General features: G+C 38.2%; 1 protein-coding gene across 1 annotated transcript in view; it reads left to right on the top strand.

Annotated features, from left to right (window-relative positions):
• The window catches only part of LOC115220352 (transportin-3), a 64,884-nt gene extending 49,655 nt beyond the window's left edge, over positions 1-15,229 (top strand). The window contains exons 17-28 of the mRNA XM_029790460.2: positions 287-478; positions 1,816-1,907; positions 2,791-2,876; positions 5,028-5,088; positions 7,034-7,174; positions 7,758-7,874; positions 8,236-8,330; positions 9,149-9,305; positions 10,645-10,812; positions 11,810-11,922; positions 13,377-13,433; positions 14,929-15,229. Coding sequence (XP_029646320.1) covers positions 287-478; positions 1,816-1,907; positions 2,791-2,876; positions 5,028-5,088; positions 7,034-7,174; positions 7,758-7,874; positions 8,236-8,330; positions 9,149-9,305; positions 10,645-10,812; positions 11,810-11,922; positions 13,377-13,433; positions 14,929-14,935 — 1,286 coding nt within the window. The 3' untranslated portion in view covers positions 14,936-15,229. The remainder of the gene's footprint in view (positions 1-286; positions 479-1,815; positions 1,908-2,790; positions 2,877-5,027; positions 5,089-7,033; positions 7,175-7,757; positions 7,875-8,235; positions 8,331-9,148; positions 9,306-10,644; positions 10,813-11,809; positions 11,923-13,376; positions 13,434-14,928) is intronic.
• Positions 15,230-16,311: the final 1,082 nt, after the last annotated feature.

Genomic DNA, 16,311 nt, shown 5'->3' with positions numbered 1-16,311 from the left:
GACAAATGTCTGAATGCTAAAGGGTTAAATCCTATGGGATTAAATTTTTTTAATATTAAATAAATGAATATTTACAAGTTAACCATGAATTAATCCTACATGTGAGAGACAACTCATGCCATGTTGTACAGATCAGTTCTGTGCTACAGTTACTGCTGCTGTCTAATAAACACTTTATCCACTTCCAGACATCAGCCCATCTCAAAAAATATCCCATCCTTTCAACTCTCCACTCATTAATCAAAATGTTTACAATGAAGCTAAAATTAAATGGTTTTCTCTTCAGATCCTGTTCTACAGTTTCTCTTAGCGGGTCTCCAACAGTCTCTCTTGGCATCAGTGTCTGCAACTGCTCTCCAGAGTATCTGCACTGCTTGTCGTTCCCAAATGAGAGAACACTTTGATGGCCTTCTTCAGATAGCACAAGCCATGGATTCTTTTAATTTATCCAACGATGCTGCCATTGGCCTGCTTAAAGGTAATCTTGCAAATGTTTTACATATATTATTCATTGAAGTTCATTTCTATTCTCTGGGCTTATTGTTTGATCCTGCAAATATTTTTGTTTTATTCTTTCACTGGTTTTTTCGTTTTGATCATTGGGCCATAGCCATGCTGGAGCAAAGCTCCTGGGGATTTTTGTTTAGCTATTTAGCTTTTTCAAAACCAGTAGCCGTCTTACTGAAAGTTTACCAGTTACCGCCCTTCTAGAAACTTAACTACTGGGTATTTTACTCTCTCTCTCTCCCACACACACTTGCCTCCCTCAACTCCTCATGGAGTTGTATGGGTGTCGTTATGCAGGCATATCTTAAGCATTTTAAACCTAGCAAGGCCCATCCCTCTCTGAGAACAAAGGAATGTGTATGTGTGCATATATATATATGTGTGTATGTATGTGAGAAACTTCTACACAACTTCTGTCTACCAAATTTCACTCTCAAGACATTGGTCAATGTGAAGATACATGAGAAGACCTCTTACCATGGGTTATCTTAAAGTGGTGGGTAGGATTGAACTTAACCATGTATCATCAATGTAGGTTTGGTTTCTGTTTTATTTGATTCAAAAATTTCCACTTGCAATGGCTCAACAGTTAAAATGTTGAAACAATCACCATCATCATCATCATCATCATAAATTCAAACTTCACTCCAAGCCATCATTTCACTTGTTTTAGTTTGCTCTGAAACTCACATTTGATCTCTAATTGTAGTCATTTCATTCTATTTATGAGGTCAATTTTCTTTTCACTTGTCTCCTTTTTAAGTTACAAATTTACTCTCTAATTCATTACAGGGGTAGTTCTCCACCCAACTAACTTAGTTAACTTGTCCTCATCACATTACCTGAGAAAGAAATCTGTCACAGGTGTGACAACAGATTTGTTCAAGAACAATACGACTTTTCTTTTTTTTTTTTATGGTTGTGTGTGGAAGGGGGCTATGTCCATGCCCTTGATACTTCTGAGATCAGTAATTGATGTCCTTGAACAAATAGAGGATTGTCTTGGACTGGGAGGGAATTCCAGAGATAAGGTTCTGAGAAAGTTTGATGAACACAATGTAGGTGACGAAATTAGAGATGAGTGCATCAGGTGGGAACTGGTTGGTGACATTATGTGACCCACCAGATTCAAGGCAGGGATAGAAGCCACTGTAGAAGTGTTACGATTGGTAGGGTGAAGTACCAGTTATATACTAGCGGGTGGGGGAGGCAGCAATCTGATCAGCTGTTCTCTTCAAATTTGTGAACTTTGCCAGTGGTTGAAATTATTGTTAACTAACAATTGTTTTTACCCATTTTCTCCCCAAGGAACTGCAACCATCTTGACTCAATTACCGTATGAAAATGTTGGAGAAGGATTGAAGAAATTGTGCTCTTTTCAGTTGACTCCATTAAATAAGGTAAAGTGTGATGATATCCTCCTTCCTACATCTTCTCTCTCATCATATTTTACGTTCTGAGTTCAAATTCCGCCGAGGTCAACTTTGCCTTTCATCTTTTTGGGGTCGATAAATTGAGTACCAGTTATGCACTTAATCCGTTTGTCTGTCCTTGTTTGTCCCCTCTGTGTTTAGCCCCTTGTGGGTAGTAAAGAAATTGGTATTTTATGTCTGTATTAATGTAGCAGACACTGATTCAGCTGCTGTCCACCACTGAGATCCAATGAAAGAGAATTCAGCCCAGTTGTTGAGAGCAGTATTCATGAGGATGATGATGGTGGTGGTGGCACTGCTGCCGCTGGTTGCCATTGCTGACACCTACCATTGCCATCACCGCCTCTGAAACTAGTTCTTGTTGTTTAGTCTCAGGTCAGAATAGATTATGAAATATCCAGGAAATAAAGCAAAATCCTTATATTGCTATAAAAAAAAAACAGAAAGAAGAGAGAAGACCTGAATTTCACAAGATACAAGACAAGTAAAAAGAGGCAGGGAGTAATTTTTCATCATCTTGATACAGGCACCATCTTTAGTAGTGGTGCTATGATAATATGATCCCAGGCCACACTATAAAGTGATTGGTGTCCAGAAGTAAAAAACCATGTCAAAAACCAAAAATACTATAATAACTAAGATTGTTGGCTTCCTTTGTTATCAGAAGGTCCACTACAAATGTCCAGATGCTGTCAGAGTAGTCCAGTCTGTGTCAGCAAGGGGAAACGAATATAAAATTATGTTCCACTCCTTCTTAGACTTTCTACAGCACCACTTATTTTTAATTATGTTCCATTTGTTACTGATTTATCATGATAATTATTAAAATAATTCTATTAAATTATTGCAGCTAATTAATGAAGGAGAGGTCAATGTAAAGCAAGGCAGTAGCCATGACCCAACACTTTGGTTGGATGGGTTAGCAGCAATTTTCAGGTAATTTAATCCCTCACTCTGATATCCTAAATTAACAGCCTTTTTGTATTTCCTGTTATTGTTCTCCAGCTCCTCCCGTACCTTCCTGGGCCTCCACCTTCCTCATATCCCAGTCAGTACTTCATTATACAGCTGTCATCATCCATACACATCACAGTCTGCTCTTTACTCTGATGGTGAAGCTCTTTTTTTTTGCAAGCAGGAGTAACAGCTTCATGAACTTTCTCTAACCAGTTTTTTTTATTTTGGTTACTATGGTTTCAGAACACCTACTCGCACTGCTAATTTGGTCCCCTTGGTAACAGAAGCTAGCAACTACTTCTATGAAATCGACAGAGTGACAATGATTTTTAAAGTCTCAGACTGTATCTGTTGAACTCTCACTGGTTTATATAGTTTTAGCAGATCTCATCATCATTTAACGTCCGTTTTCCATGCTAGCATGGGTTGGACGGTTCGACCGGGGGTCTGGGAAGCCAGAAGGCTGCACTAGGCTCCAGTCTGATCTGGCAGTGTTTCTACAGCTGGATGCCCTTCCTAACGCCAACTACTCCATGAGTGTAGTGGGTGCATTTTACGTGCCACCGGCACAGGAGCAAGGCGAGGCTGGCAACGGCCATGACTGGTTGGTGGTTTTTATGTGCCACCAGCATGGAAGCCAGTCGAGGTGGCGTTGGCATCGGCTGCATACGGATGGTGCTTTTTACGTGCCATCTACATATGTTAAATCTTGTCAAGTGTGAATGTCACAATATAAGGTATTCCATCAATATAATGTATCCAGAATGGTTGATGATAAGAAGGGCATCCACTCTGTAAGGTGATTTAGAGTTAGGAAGGCCAGCCAACCTTAGAAACCCAGCTAAAGATGAAATGTAAGAGCAAAATGGGGTTCTTGAACTCCTCAAGGAGGACAGTGACCTTAATAAGAACTGATAAATTCTTGTAGTTTTTAATATTTTAATTTTGTTAGTATTTTTAACTGGAGCTTGGTGGCTCCTCAGTTAACGGTCAATGGATAAGGACAGCATTAAAGAAACTGAAGTATGCAAATAATTGGTTAAATGGTTGACTAGTTGACTGATATATAATAGTATAAGAAATGCAATAAAGCCAGTGTGGGCATGATGACTCCTAAGATACAGTGATAAGGCAGTATTTTCAGCTTGAAAATTCCCTGTTTACATGCAATAAGGATATGTGTGTGTTGTGTTGTTTATGCTAAGCTTTCTTTGTGGATGACAAATTTGTTATTACAAGATGTCCTTTAACTCGTTATGATCTCTTCTGTGAGTAACAAAGCATTCGAGAGAAAGAGATGCATAGAGAGTGTGACAGTCTCGTCTGATGTTCTAATTACTTTAGGTATTGCGTGAGTGACAAAACCTGCATAGTAACAGAGTGTAGGAGACCTTGTCTGATTTTCTGCTTGGGATTGCCATGGAATCCAGACATTTTGCAGACATTCTCTGATTAAGTGTTTAAAACAGCTTTTTATTACAACTTTGGGATCTTTTCGGTTTGAACGGCAGTTTTTAACATAATTTCTAGGTAACTAAACACTTTTAAACTTCGTATACTGGTAGAATGTGTTTATAAAACATCTTTTTCTCTTGGCTTTATTGAGAAAATTCTATAGTTTGTAAGATATTTGTTGTTTTTTTTTCTTCAATTTCTTTAATTTCAACCAATCACTGACGTCCATTGAGGTAAAAAAACATTCTGTGCCGTATGAATATGTCCCTCGTTTAAGAAACAGATTAGGTTTATTTACATTTGTGAAGAACAAAAGATACCCTTCCCCCCACCCCTAACTCTAAAATAGATTGAAATGCAATAGATCGATACTAGGGTCATAATTATGGGTGACAATTTCATATGACACCGCTAGAAAAAACTGCCATTCAAACCGAAAAGTTCCCAACTTTGTCTTTATAGTGACAAAGGTTAGATGCCTTGAAAGCTTCTAGAATGTTTGAATGTAGTGTCAAGAAGGAAAACGGTGGTTTCTGACTTGCTGCTGAGGTGGGGTCAAAATGGACAACTTTATTGGCTGGTTTATTCTACAAAAGTTGCAATTTTTTAAATTCTTTATTTCCTACTGAAATTGTTAAGAGTGTCTTACTAATTGCTTTCTTATTTTATTAACAGACATCTTAACCCATCAGTTCCAAATGGTCAACCTCATCCTTGCCAGTCTGTCATTCAGGAGGTAAACACATATTTTCTCATTTAATAATAATTAGTATTAATGAATTTACAAGGGTGGCGAGCTGGCAGAATCATTAGCATGCTGGGCAAAATACTCAGTGGTATTTCAGCCATCTTCAAGTTCTGAGTTCAAATCCTGCCAAAGTCAACTTTGTCTTTCATCCGTTTGGGGTCAATAAAATAAGTACCAGTTGAATGCTGAGACCGATGTAATCAACTTACCCTCCCCTCCCCCCAAAATTGCTGGCTTTGTGCCAAAATTTGAAAGGAATATAAAATCGAATAAAATAGAAATATCTACTGAATTTTTTAGTTTTAGTTTTCTCATAAATTTTTTAGTTTTAGTTTTCTCATAAATTTTAGTTTTCTCATAAATTTTCTTTGAAAAAAAAAAGGATTAAAATTTCCATGAAGGTGTTGGACAAGTCTTTGTTATTGAATGTAATAAATTGTATCTTGGCCTTAATAATTGTGAAATGTCTACTTCTGGCTAAAGGTGATGATTTATTGAGTTTCAGGTCCAGTGTGGGGTAATATACTTTTGTCCTGGGGTCAGCTTTTGAGGAAAAGGTGTTAAGTAGTTTATAAGTGTAACATCAGTAACACAGATAATGATTAATAATTATACACGTGTTAAGGTGGCAAGCTGGCAGAATTGTTACCGCACCGAGAAAATGCTTTGCGGCATTTTGTCTTGTCTTTATGTTCTGAGTTCAAATTCTGCCAAAGTCATCTTTACTTTTCATCCTTTTGGGGTCGATAAAATAAGTAGCAGTTGAACGCTGAGGTTGATGTAATTGACTTGCCCCACCCACTGGAATTGCCAAAATTTGAAACCAATAATTATACACACATGAGTGTCACCCATGCTGTTGGCACATAAAAGGCACCCATGGCGATGACACGTTAGAAGCACCCATGCCGGTGACATGTTAAAGATACCTGGTACACTCTGTGGAGTGGTCGCCTTAAGAAGAAACCAAACCAAAACAGACCGGGGCCTGGTGCATGCTTAGTAGTTCTAGTCAAAGGGTCTAACCCCTGCCAGCATGGAAAACAGATGTTACATTATGATGATGAAATATACATATATATAACCATCATCATTTTAACGTCCACTTTGTCATGCTTTTGCATGGGTCAGATGAAATTTATTGAGGTAGTTAATCTGTGGCCTGATGTCCTTCTTGTCACCAACCTTCATCTATTTCCAAGCAAGATGAATATTTCTCCATGGCCAGGCATGTTTTGTTAGAATATCAGAAATGAATGACATTCGTTTACAACTATAAACACAATGTAAAGACAAAGAGACACATAGATGCGTACACACATATACACATACATAACGGACTTCTGTCAATTTCCATCTACTCACAAATTCACTCAGAAGGCTTTAGTTGGCACAGAACTGTAGTAGAAGACACTTGCCCAAGGTGCAGCACAGTGGGATTGAACCTGAAGCAATGTGGTTGGAAAGCAAACTCCTCATACCTGCACTTATACATGTGTGGCTGTGTGGTTAAGAAGTTTGCTTTTCTAGTCTAGTTCCAGGTTCAGTTCTACTGTATGGCACTTAGGTATGAGTCTTCTATTATATCCACAGGCCAACTGGAACTCTGTGAGTGGATTTCGTAAATGGAAACTGAAAGAAGCCTGTCGTGTAATATCTGTGTGCGTTTATGTCTCCTTGTCTCAATAGTGTACGATACCTGTTTGTTTCCCGTCTTCTGTGAAAAATCTGTCCAGTTATGAGGAAATATTACTTGGGAATAAGTTAGGGTTGGCAACAGAATTGGCATCTGCCCGTAGAAAGTCTGCATCAGTGAATTCTGTCTGACCCATGCGAGCACGCAGAAGCATATGTTAAAACCTTGATGACTTTATGTGTGTGAAAAAGATACTGAGATAGTTATTTTTCTTTATTGTTTCATTTGTGAAACCAGATATTTCCAGTTCTGTCTCAAGCTTGTGATAAATACCAATCAGATGTCCGTATTGTGGAACGATGTTGTCGCTGTATTCGCTTTGCCATTCGTTGTCTTGGTAAGAACTCGGCATCTGTTTTACAACCATTAGTAACTCAGGTAAGAGTTTGTTTGTTTGTTTTTTTGTTCCTAAGGACCTTCAGATGCTGTCTTTTAAAGCAATAGTTATTTCATTGTTAATTTTATCTGCATGCTTTGATTTTCTAGCCTAAAACCATTTCAAGACATTTCTAATGAATAGACAACTTATGTAGTACAATTAATTTTCAATCTAATTATATTTGGGCATTAATTAAACTATTTCTGACTTTCACTATTGCTGTTTGCCAAATTTCACAACATTCGTTAAAGACTTTGATAAAATTTAAATGAGTCGTTTCAGTTTAGTTGCTATTAAAACGGCAAAAGGATTATTATTATTATCATCATCATCAGTAAGGTGGCCAGCTGGCAGAATTGTGATCACATTGAACAAATTGCTTAGCAGTATTTTGTCCATCTTTATGTTCTGAGTTCATATTCCACCAAGGTCAGCTTTGTCTTTCATCCTTTTGGGGTCGGTAAAGTAAGTACCAGTTGAACACTGGATCAATGTAATTGACTTAACCCCTACCCTGAAATTGCTGGCCTTGTGCCAAAGTTTGAAACCATTATTATTAATTATTTTTTTCTCCCTTTGCAGATGGTTACTCTGTATCAAGTCCATCAACACTCCTGTTTTCTTTATCTTGGAAGTATTTTAGTTGATGAATATGGCACAGACCCTAATTGTGTCCCTGGTTTATTGAATATGCTGCAAGTAAGGACAACAAACTCGATATTTTATTGAAATTGTTCTAGTTTTTTTATTGCTAGTTATTACATACTCCCTGGCCATTTTTGCAGTTTCAATGAATGCGTTGTTTGAAGATAACTTTAACATGAAGTAAATAGTTTCTAAATCTCCATGACTCTTGGCAGATTGAATCCTACATGAATATACATGTGAAACAAACTTACTTCACAACCATGTCTCTTTTAACTTACTTATGATGCTACCATTTTCTCATTTGTTTCTTTCGCAAGAAATTACAAACATTCAGGTTATTTCCATTTTGTTTATTAATTTTTTTTTCAATATGTATTTTACCCAGTGTTTTGTTTTTTTTTTTGTTTTGTAGGCATTTTGTACGCCGGCCTTCAAACAACTTGAAGAACATAATGGTCTTCGCAACCATCCTGACACTGTCGACGACTTATTTCGTCTTTGCCTCAGGTTTGCTCTCTGAAAAACTTTTAATTATTCTTAATGGTTTCAAGCAGGAAGGGTTACGACAGCCTTGACCCTTTTATTGTAGGGCCTAATGAAGAAGAAAGGGTTGGGGAGGGGTAGGCGCTTAAACCACGACTCTTAGGGTTGCCGCAGTAGGATAGATAGAGTGGTCTACAGACTGGAGACTTGAGCAGTGGATGAAGTTCACTACACAACAAAAGGTACAATCCTTCTGACAGGTGGTGATAGAGTTGGTGGAAAACTGGGCAGTGGATAAGGGCCACTACACAGTACATGTAGCCCCTCTGACAGTCTCCCACACAGTTTCCTGTTTAACTGGTTTCATTCTTTAAACTTGTGTTGCTGAAAGACTTGCTGAAGAAGATACTTGCTCAAGGTATCATACACTGAATGTTGAACTCAGAACCACAAGATTGCTAAATAACCTTCTTAACCACACACACTTGTCTTTTATTTTCCCTGGAATTCTTCTGTCACTCACTTTGAAAACACTTCCTGTCTTTTTACAACAAAACACAAACAAACTTATGGTTATTGTTGTTTAACTCCAGGCTAACACTGACATTGCAGGCCTATGATCTGAGGCATTCCAACCACGACTATTCTGCCTTTTTTTTTTTTTAGAAGCATGTCTAGGACTATGTCACCCAATATTACTTACTGAGGAAGAGATGACTGTTATTTCTAGCATTTTGAGGGACTAGGTAGACCCCTGTAGCCAAATAAACCATACTACCCTTGTTTGTAATTATTCCCAAACTTGTTTGTTTCATTGATCACATGATTCCATTCTGATTCAGGTTCGTGCAGAGAGCACCTGTTGCCTTTTTACAGTGTCAGATGTCTAAGGCTATTCTCTGCTGTTCAATAGCAGCATGTTCTCTTGATCACAGAGATGCTAATGCATCTGTGATGAAATTTCTTGAAGATTTAATTAACTGTGCAACAGCAAAAGAAGTAAGTCAAATATTTTACTTTAAAAAATCCTTTTATTTATTATTATTATTGTTGTTTTTATTATTACCTTTATTATTAATTAGTCCAAAGTGGTGAACTGGCAGAATTGTTAGCATGGCAGGCAAAATGCTGAGCAATATTTTGTCCATCTTTGTGTTTTGAGTTCAAATTCTGCTGAGGTTGATTTTCCCTTCATCCTTTTTGGGTTTAGTAAAATAAATACCTATTTCTTTACTACCCCTAAGGGGCTAAACACAGAGGGGACAAACAAGGACAGACAAATGGATTAAGTCGATTACATCGACCCTAGTGCGTAACTGGTACTTATTTAATCGACCCCGAAAAGATGAAAGGCAAAGTCAACCTCGGCGGAATTTGAACTTGGAACATAGAGACAGACGAAATACCGCTAAGCATTTCGTCCACCGTGTTAACGATTCTGCCAGCTCGTAAATAAATACCAGCTGAGCACTGGGGTTGATGTAATTGTACTTGCCCCTCTTCCAAGCTTGTTGGCTTTGTGCCAGAATTTGAAATCATCATTAATTAGTCCTGTTTAATCAGACTTATGATTAAAAGGGATCCAGTTTTGCTATATATAGTATTGTCTATGATTGCATTATCTAATATGACCTTTGACCTTTTTTGAAAGGCAGAAATGTCAAAGTGAACCAGGCTGGGGAAAATACTGCTTGGGCTGTCAGGACAGTATGACCATCTGGATAAGAAGTCTACTGTTTACTGGTACAGGCATAGTTCTATGATTAAATCCACTTCACAGCCACATGTTTCCGCTTTCTTTCTGCTGCGGTCAACCAATATCTTGTAGGTGGAACTGGTTGATGGAAATTGTAAGAAACCCATTATGTGTGTGTTATTTCATTGTCTGATATGCTGTGTAAGTATTGTCACCATGTAGACGGCATCGTTATTGACATCTGCTGTGAAAACATTATCATCATTTATTGTCCATGGGTTGAACGGTTTGACCAGGGCTGGTAAGCTGGAAGGCTGCGCCAGGCTCCAGTCTGATTTGGCATGGTTTTCTATGGCTGGATGCCCTTCCTAATGCCAACCACTCTGAGAGCGTAATGGGTGCTTTTACATGCCATCAGCATGGGTGCCATTTGTGTGACACCAGTATCTGTCACTTCCCTCATGACCAGACAGAAAATTGGAAATAAAAGACACTGTTTGTATCATGGTGACCCATGCTTACAACTATCACATGATGTCGTGGTTGCTATATATGTACATGTGTGAAATGTTCTATTATATGACTGATATTACTAAATGCTATCTAAATATATGAGTCTGTTTTTGTTCCTTTTTCTTTCAGCATAAAGATGACTTTGAGACACGACGCACATTAGTCGAAGACTTACTACGAGAACATGGCCAAACACTAGTGCACTCTCTCCTCAATACGGCTGTCTATTGTCTTCCTACTTACATGGTCTCAGACGTTGCTGATGTGATCTACGAATTGATGCTCTTCGACAGACCGGTCAGTTGCTCTCCTTTATCTTGCTCTTGTTCAGCCTCACTCAAGCAGACGTAGGACCAAAGATGTTCTGGTCATAACCATTTTTATATTATAGCACATCTAGAATTACTTATCCAGTATGTTCTTCTTTTAGTAATTTTAGGAAGATCTGGCTGCTATTTCTATTAGGTGATGCGGTCATATACTGGCTGCTTCCTTGTTTTAAGGAGCCAAACTTGTAGGTTTGTTTTTCCTGTTTCTGATTTCTTTGAGGGTAGATACTTAATCATTTTCAAAATTTAAAAACCAGCCCCCCAGCACCACCTACAGGCCTGCCAAATAAGGAGGCTTGCTTGAATTCTCTCAAAAAGAAAAATTAACCTAATTAAGGTCAACAATTAGCAGTGGTGCAGAGACTTAAAAATCCTGCATTTGTGTTCAATCTTTAGCTCTTCCTAACCCTTTCGATACTAACCTGGCTGTGGCTGGCCGAAAAATATTTTGGTTCATAAGATCAACCAGGCCAAAGCCGGCCGAGAGTACCCATTGTTATTTAAATGTGAATTTAAGCACAAATCTTGTTAGTACATTTGTGAAAATATGTGATTTCACTTTGTAGATAGTTGAATTATAGTATCTGACATTACTTGATGTGATATCTGAACTCAGTGAATTTTGGGAGATTTTTTCCACATTTTTTTGGCGTCGATTTTTGTATTCAACTTTGAGAATGGATAGGAGTTTCACGCTATCAAGCAGTGATTCCGAATTTAAAGGTTTTTCAATGGAAAATATGGAGATATCAAGAATCCCAAATTTGTTGGCGCCATTGAGAGTGTGGTATCATAGATAGAGTACCAGCTGAATACTTTAGCTCTTGAGTTCTAATCCCAGTGATTGACATATGAGAAGAAAATATTTCATGATGTTACTGAAGTAAAGCTGTTGTTGTTGATGAAAATTATTATTGTTTTCTATTTTTTAAGCTATTTTTCTCTTTGCTGTTTTCTACTGCTAGACCTTCTGTCAATGGCTGGAAGTTACACTAAAATCTTTACCAACTGAGAGCAGTGGTGGTACCATTACGGCCACCCATACACAGCTTACAGAATTTCATAAAGCTGTTACAAGGTAAGATTTTAGTCATTTATTTTGTGTGTTGTTGCTTTTTAACCCCAGGTCAACTTTGATCAAGCCGACCTTGTGCCAACCATGACCAACTGGTCCATTTTTATATCAGTCACTACATTGTCCAATGTAATTTGCGGGGGCATTCAGCTGTTATGTCTTGCTTTGTATGAGACTCCTTCATTAGCTTGTTTGTGTGTGTTCCTAAACACATTTTCTTCTTCCTTTCTGCTTTTCATCCACTCTCCATATTAGAATTGTTTTTTTGATATAAATTTGTACATTTGCATATTATTTTGAGTAATTGATTTCATGCTTTGGTGTCTTTACTTGCTTCCTGCTGTTAACCACTCAGCTGTAAAGTAAGAGATGGCACCTTTTGTCAGCCAGGCAAACTGAAATCTGTAGTGCTAAGTGAATAAAACAAGAATTTGGCTCAGTAGAATAGTGGCTCAGGAAATGGAATAACATTCTTGATGGTTTCATTTTATTTGTTATAGTTTTTGTACTTTGGTGATGTTGGAGAAAACCCTTCAAAAGTGTCTATTCTCAGAATCCTCATCATCATCGTTTAACATCCATTTTCCATGCTAGCATGGGTTGGACGAATGACTGAGGGCTGGCAAACCTGGTGGCTGCACCAGGCTTCAATCTTGATCTGGCAGAGTTTTTACAGCTGGATGCCCTTCCAAACGCCAACCACTCCAAGAGTGAAATATCCTTATTTCATCATCATCATCATTTAGCATTTGTTTTCCATAGAGGCATGGATAGAATGGTTTGACTGGGGGCTGGTAAACTAGAGCTGCACCTGGCTTGGTTTCCATGGTTTCCATGGTTGGATGTCCTTCTTAACACTAACCACTCCACAGAGTATACTGGGTGTCTTTTACGTGTCATCAGCATGGGTGCCTATTATGTGTAACTGGCACAGGTGCCTCTTGTGTCACCAGCACTGGTCGCACCTACGATTTCACTAGGCTTCATGTGCCTTCTTCAGCAGCACAGGGAATCACCAAAAGTTTCGGTCACTTGTCATCACCTCTGTGAGGCTCAACATCTCAAGGTCATATTTCACCACTTCATCCCACATCTTCCTGGGTCTACCTCTTCCACAGATTAACCTCGGTTGGACATAAACTATATTCTTCTTTACCTAAATGAAGAGAACTCAAAATATTGATGCACCAATTTGGCTAAAACCACAGAAATGAAATTACATCATCATAGAGAAACCCATATCTCCATTGTTTTTATTATAATAGAATGTCCTTCAAGACTTTAAGTGTTTATCTGGAACCCCTGTGTTCTGAGTTCAAATCTGTCACTTCTGCCACTGTGTTTTTTGTTTTTCCATTTCTTGTCTAAAAGTTAAAATAATTTTTCTTAAATCTTCCATCACAATTTCATTCGATGCCTTTTTTAATATTTTACATTTTCGTTTCTCCAATTTGCAGTGCGGAGTCTGTAAAACAAGTGTGCAATGCTGTGAAAGAATTTGCCCGCCTCTTTCGGTAATCTACTTAATAATAAGAACTAAATCAAAGACATTAAATTCCTCTGCTTCAACACTGACAGAAAACAAAGTAAATGGAACATAAATGAAAGAAATCTGAAAATATTTTTAAATAATTTTTTTTTTACACCGTTCTTTCACCTTCTTCTGACATCTTTGAGAATTTGGTGACAATCTGAAGAAAATGACTGAAGTTGGCTCTTTTTTTTTTTTTTTCTTACGGTATTTACTGGATGGTTGTCTTCAACAGTTCCAGTCTCCATATGGTGAACAACTACAACAACAAATAATCTTAGTTTCTGCAGCTGATTTTGGAACACACCTCTCAGACTTTGAAGGGACTGGTTTCTTTTATGACATGCAAGGAGAACAGATGTGTGTGTGAGACCTGTATGTATGTTTGTGTGTGTGTGTGTGTATGTATGTGGGTTGCGTGATGTGTGCCTATATGGATTATCTCTAAAACTAAAACTTTCATTTATTCTTTTTGTGACATTTGACCTCTCACATTTCACACCCAAATGCTCACCCCAAACTATTCTTCAGTTTTCTCTACCAGCAGAACATGTGATTCTTTTTCTATTTTTAACTATTTGTCTTTTAAAAACAAACCCCCAAAAACTGAATTTTACCTTCAATATTATTTTATCTAAATTCGTTTCTTGCCTACTGTTATCATCGTCACAGGTCTATCGCTTTTTACTGTATGTATGTTTGTGTGTGCATGTGTGTGTGTATGTATATATATATATATATATATATATATATATATATATTACATAGACCAGACCACAGAGACTAGTCAGTTCTATCCATGATATAAGAACAAATTGTCGTACTGGACATCAAACTTCCTGGCAAGACCAGATGCAAAGTGTAGCAGTAGAAACAGACTGCTTTCACTCCAAAGTGGTTTACCACTTGCCACATGTAGCAAGACACATGAATGCTGGGACATATGGCAGTTGAAAGGGATTAGTGCCCCAAGGGCCAGGCTTGCCTGTCCTCTTTCTCCCCAACCAACCTGTTCTTATCACTTTTGTCATCTTAAAGATGGATTCCATGACAAGACTATGATGAAGGCAGTTGCCCCCCTTTGCCTCGACCGGGTCAAACTGCCTCACAACTGAGATTGGTCAAGAAAGCAAAAGTCACACTTTTTAATGAGGCCCTCTATGTATGTGGCTCTCCCCTGACCTAGCTTGACCTCAATAAAGTGTAGAGGCAATATTTAGTAGTCATGACCAAGACCCTGCTGGCTAAATCTAATTAAACAACAAATGTTGAGTGTGTATACATACATATAACGTATATATATTCCTGTATTTGAAAATCAGGTAAGAGTTAGAGACTGGATGGGCATCCAGCTGCAAAACAATGTCTCAATAATGTTTTTGTCTAACCCATGCCAGCATGGAAAAAAGAAGTGTCAAAACAAATGAATATATTTCTTTGAAAGTAACACTTCTCTTGCTGTTTCTGTATTTTCACAGCAACTGAAAACAAGGACCTGAATAGCAATGGAGAAAAAGATCAGCTTCAAGTAACTTCTGCTATGTGCAGTGAGGAAATGCATGTGCACACAGACATGCATACACACAGAGTTATATACACATATACATTTTTACACAGAGTAATCTAACTAATAGTTTAAAAAATAAGAAAAGGATAGAACAGTACTTGTTTTGCTAAACTGAAGGATCTGAGAGAGAAGAATGACTATTTTAGAGAGAAAGAGACACCCTAATACCCTGCAAAAACCACCCTTAAATAAAGCCAGTCTATTTCAAATTGGGTTGATTTGAGTGTTTTCTATTTATCCTGTCCTGTGTTCTTTATGCTGTCGTGGAATTCTACTTATTAACCCTTTAGAGACAGAGCCTCATTTGGAGTTTCAGTGCCAAGAAGACGGAGCCCTTTTCACAAGTCCTACAGAGGGCATGCACTTATTTTTCAAAAAAAATTATAAAAAATAAAGTTATTACTTTTCATATATAAAACTATATTCTTGTAGGAAATTGAATGAACTAATACAATTTTCTTTGTCATTCGACTTCTTGGCCAATAGATTGGCCCTGTTGTCTCCTAAGCATTAATATGTTTTTCATTGCCCAACTCTTATTACAGAATAACACTAACTTCAGGAAACCTGCCAGTCACCTATTCACCTACCGATCTGGTAGACACATTAGTCAAATTGACTACATCCTTGCCAGGAAACGGGAAAGATGGTTACTTATAAATGCCAAAACCTTCCCAGGTGAAGAATGCACCCCACAACTTAGATTTGTAGTTAACAGCTTCAGGATTGGGGCTAAATGGATGCCCAGAAGACGACCAGCATGGAGGAGAAGGGTCTGGAAGCTTAAGGATCCTGCGAATGGACAGAGATTTAGAGACGTATTACTTGAAGCTTTTGACAAAATAGAGGGGGATATAGCATCACATGATGTGGAAGACAACTGGAGGTTTCCACCAGACAACCTGTTGAGGGCCACGGGCTTGCTAACGATTCTGTCAGTTTCACCATCTTATCGTTCGTTCGTCATCGTTTAACGTCCGCTTTCCATGCTAGCATGGGTTGGAGGATTTTGACTGAGGGCTGGCGAACCAGATGGCTGCACCAGGCTCCAATCTTGATCTGGCAGAGTTTCTACAGCTGGATGCCTTTCCTAACGCCAACCACTCCGAGAGTGTAGTGGGTGCTTTTTACATGTCACCGGCACAGGGGCCAGTCAGGCGACGTTGGTAACGATCACGCTCGAATGGTGCCCTTTTACGTGCCACGGCACGGGGGGGGGGCAGTCAGGCGGTACTGGCAATGACCTCGCTAATAATGTTTTCAAGATATTGCAAATGTTTCTGAGGAGAAAAAC

This window comes from Octopus sinensis, linkage group LG16, assembly GCF_006345805.1.
Source record: "Octopus sinensis linkage group LG16, ASM634580v1, whole genome shotgun sequence".
Lineage (NCBI taxonomy): Eukaryota > Metazoa > Mollusca > Cephalopoda > Octopoda > Octopodidae > Octopus > Octopus sinensis.
This window is presented reverse-complemented; position numbering and strand designations above follow the sequence as displayed.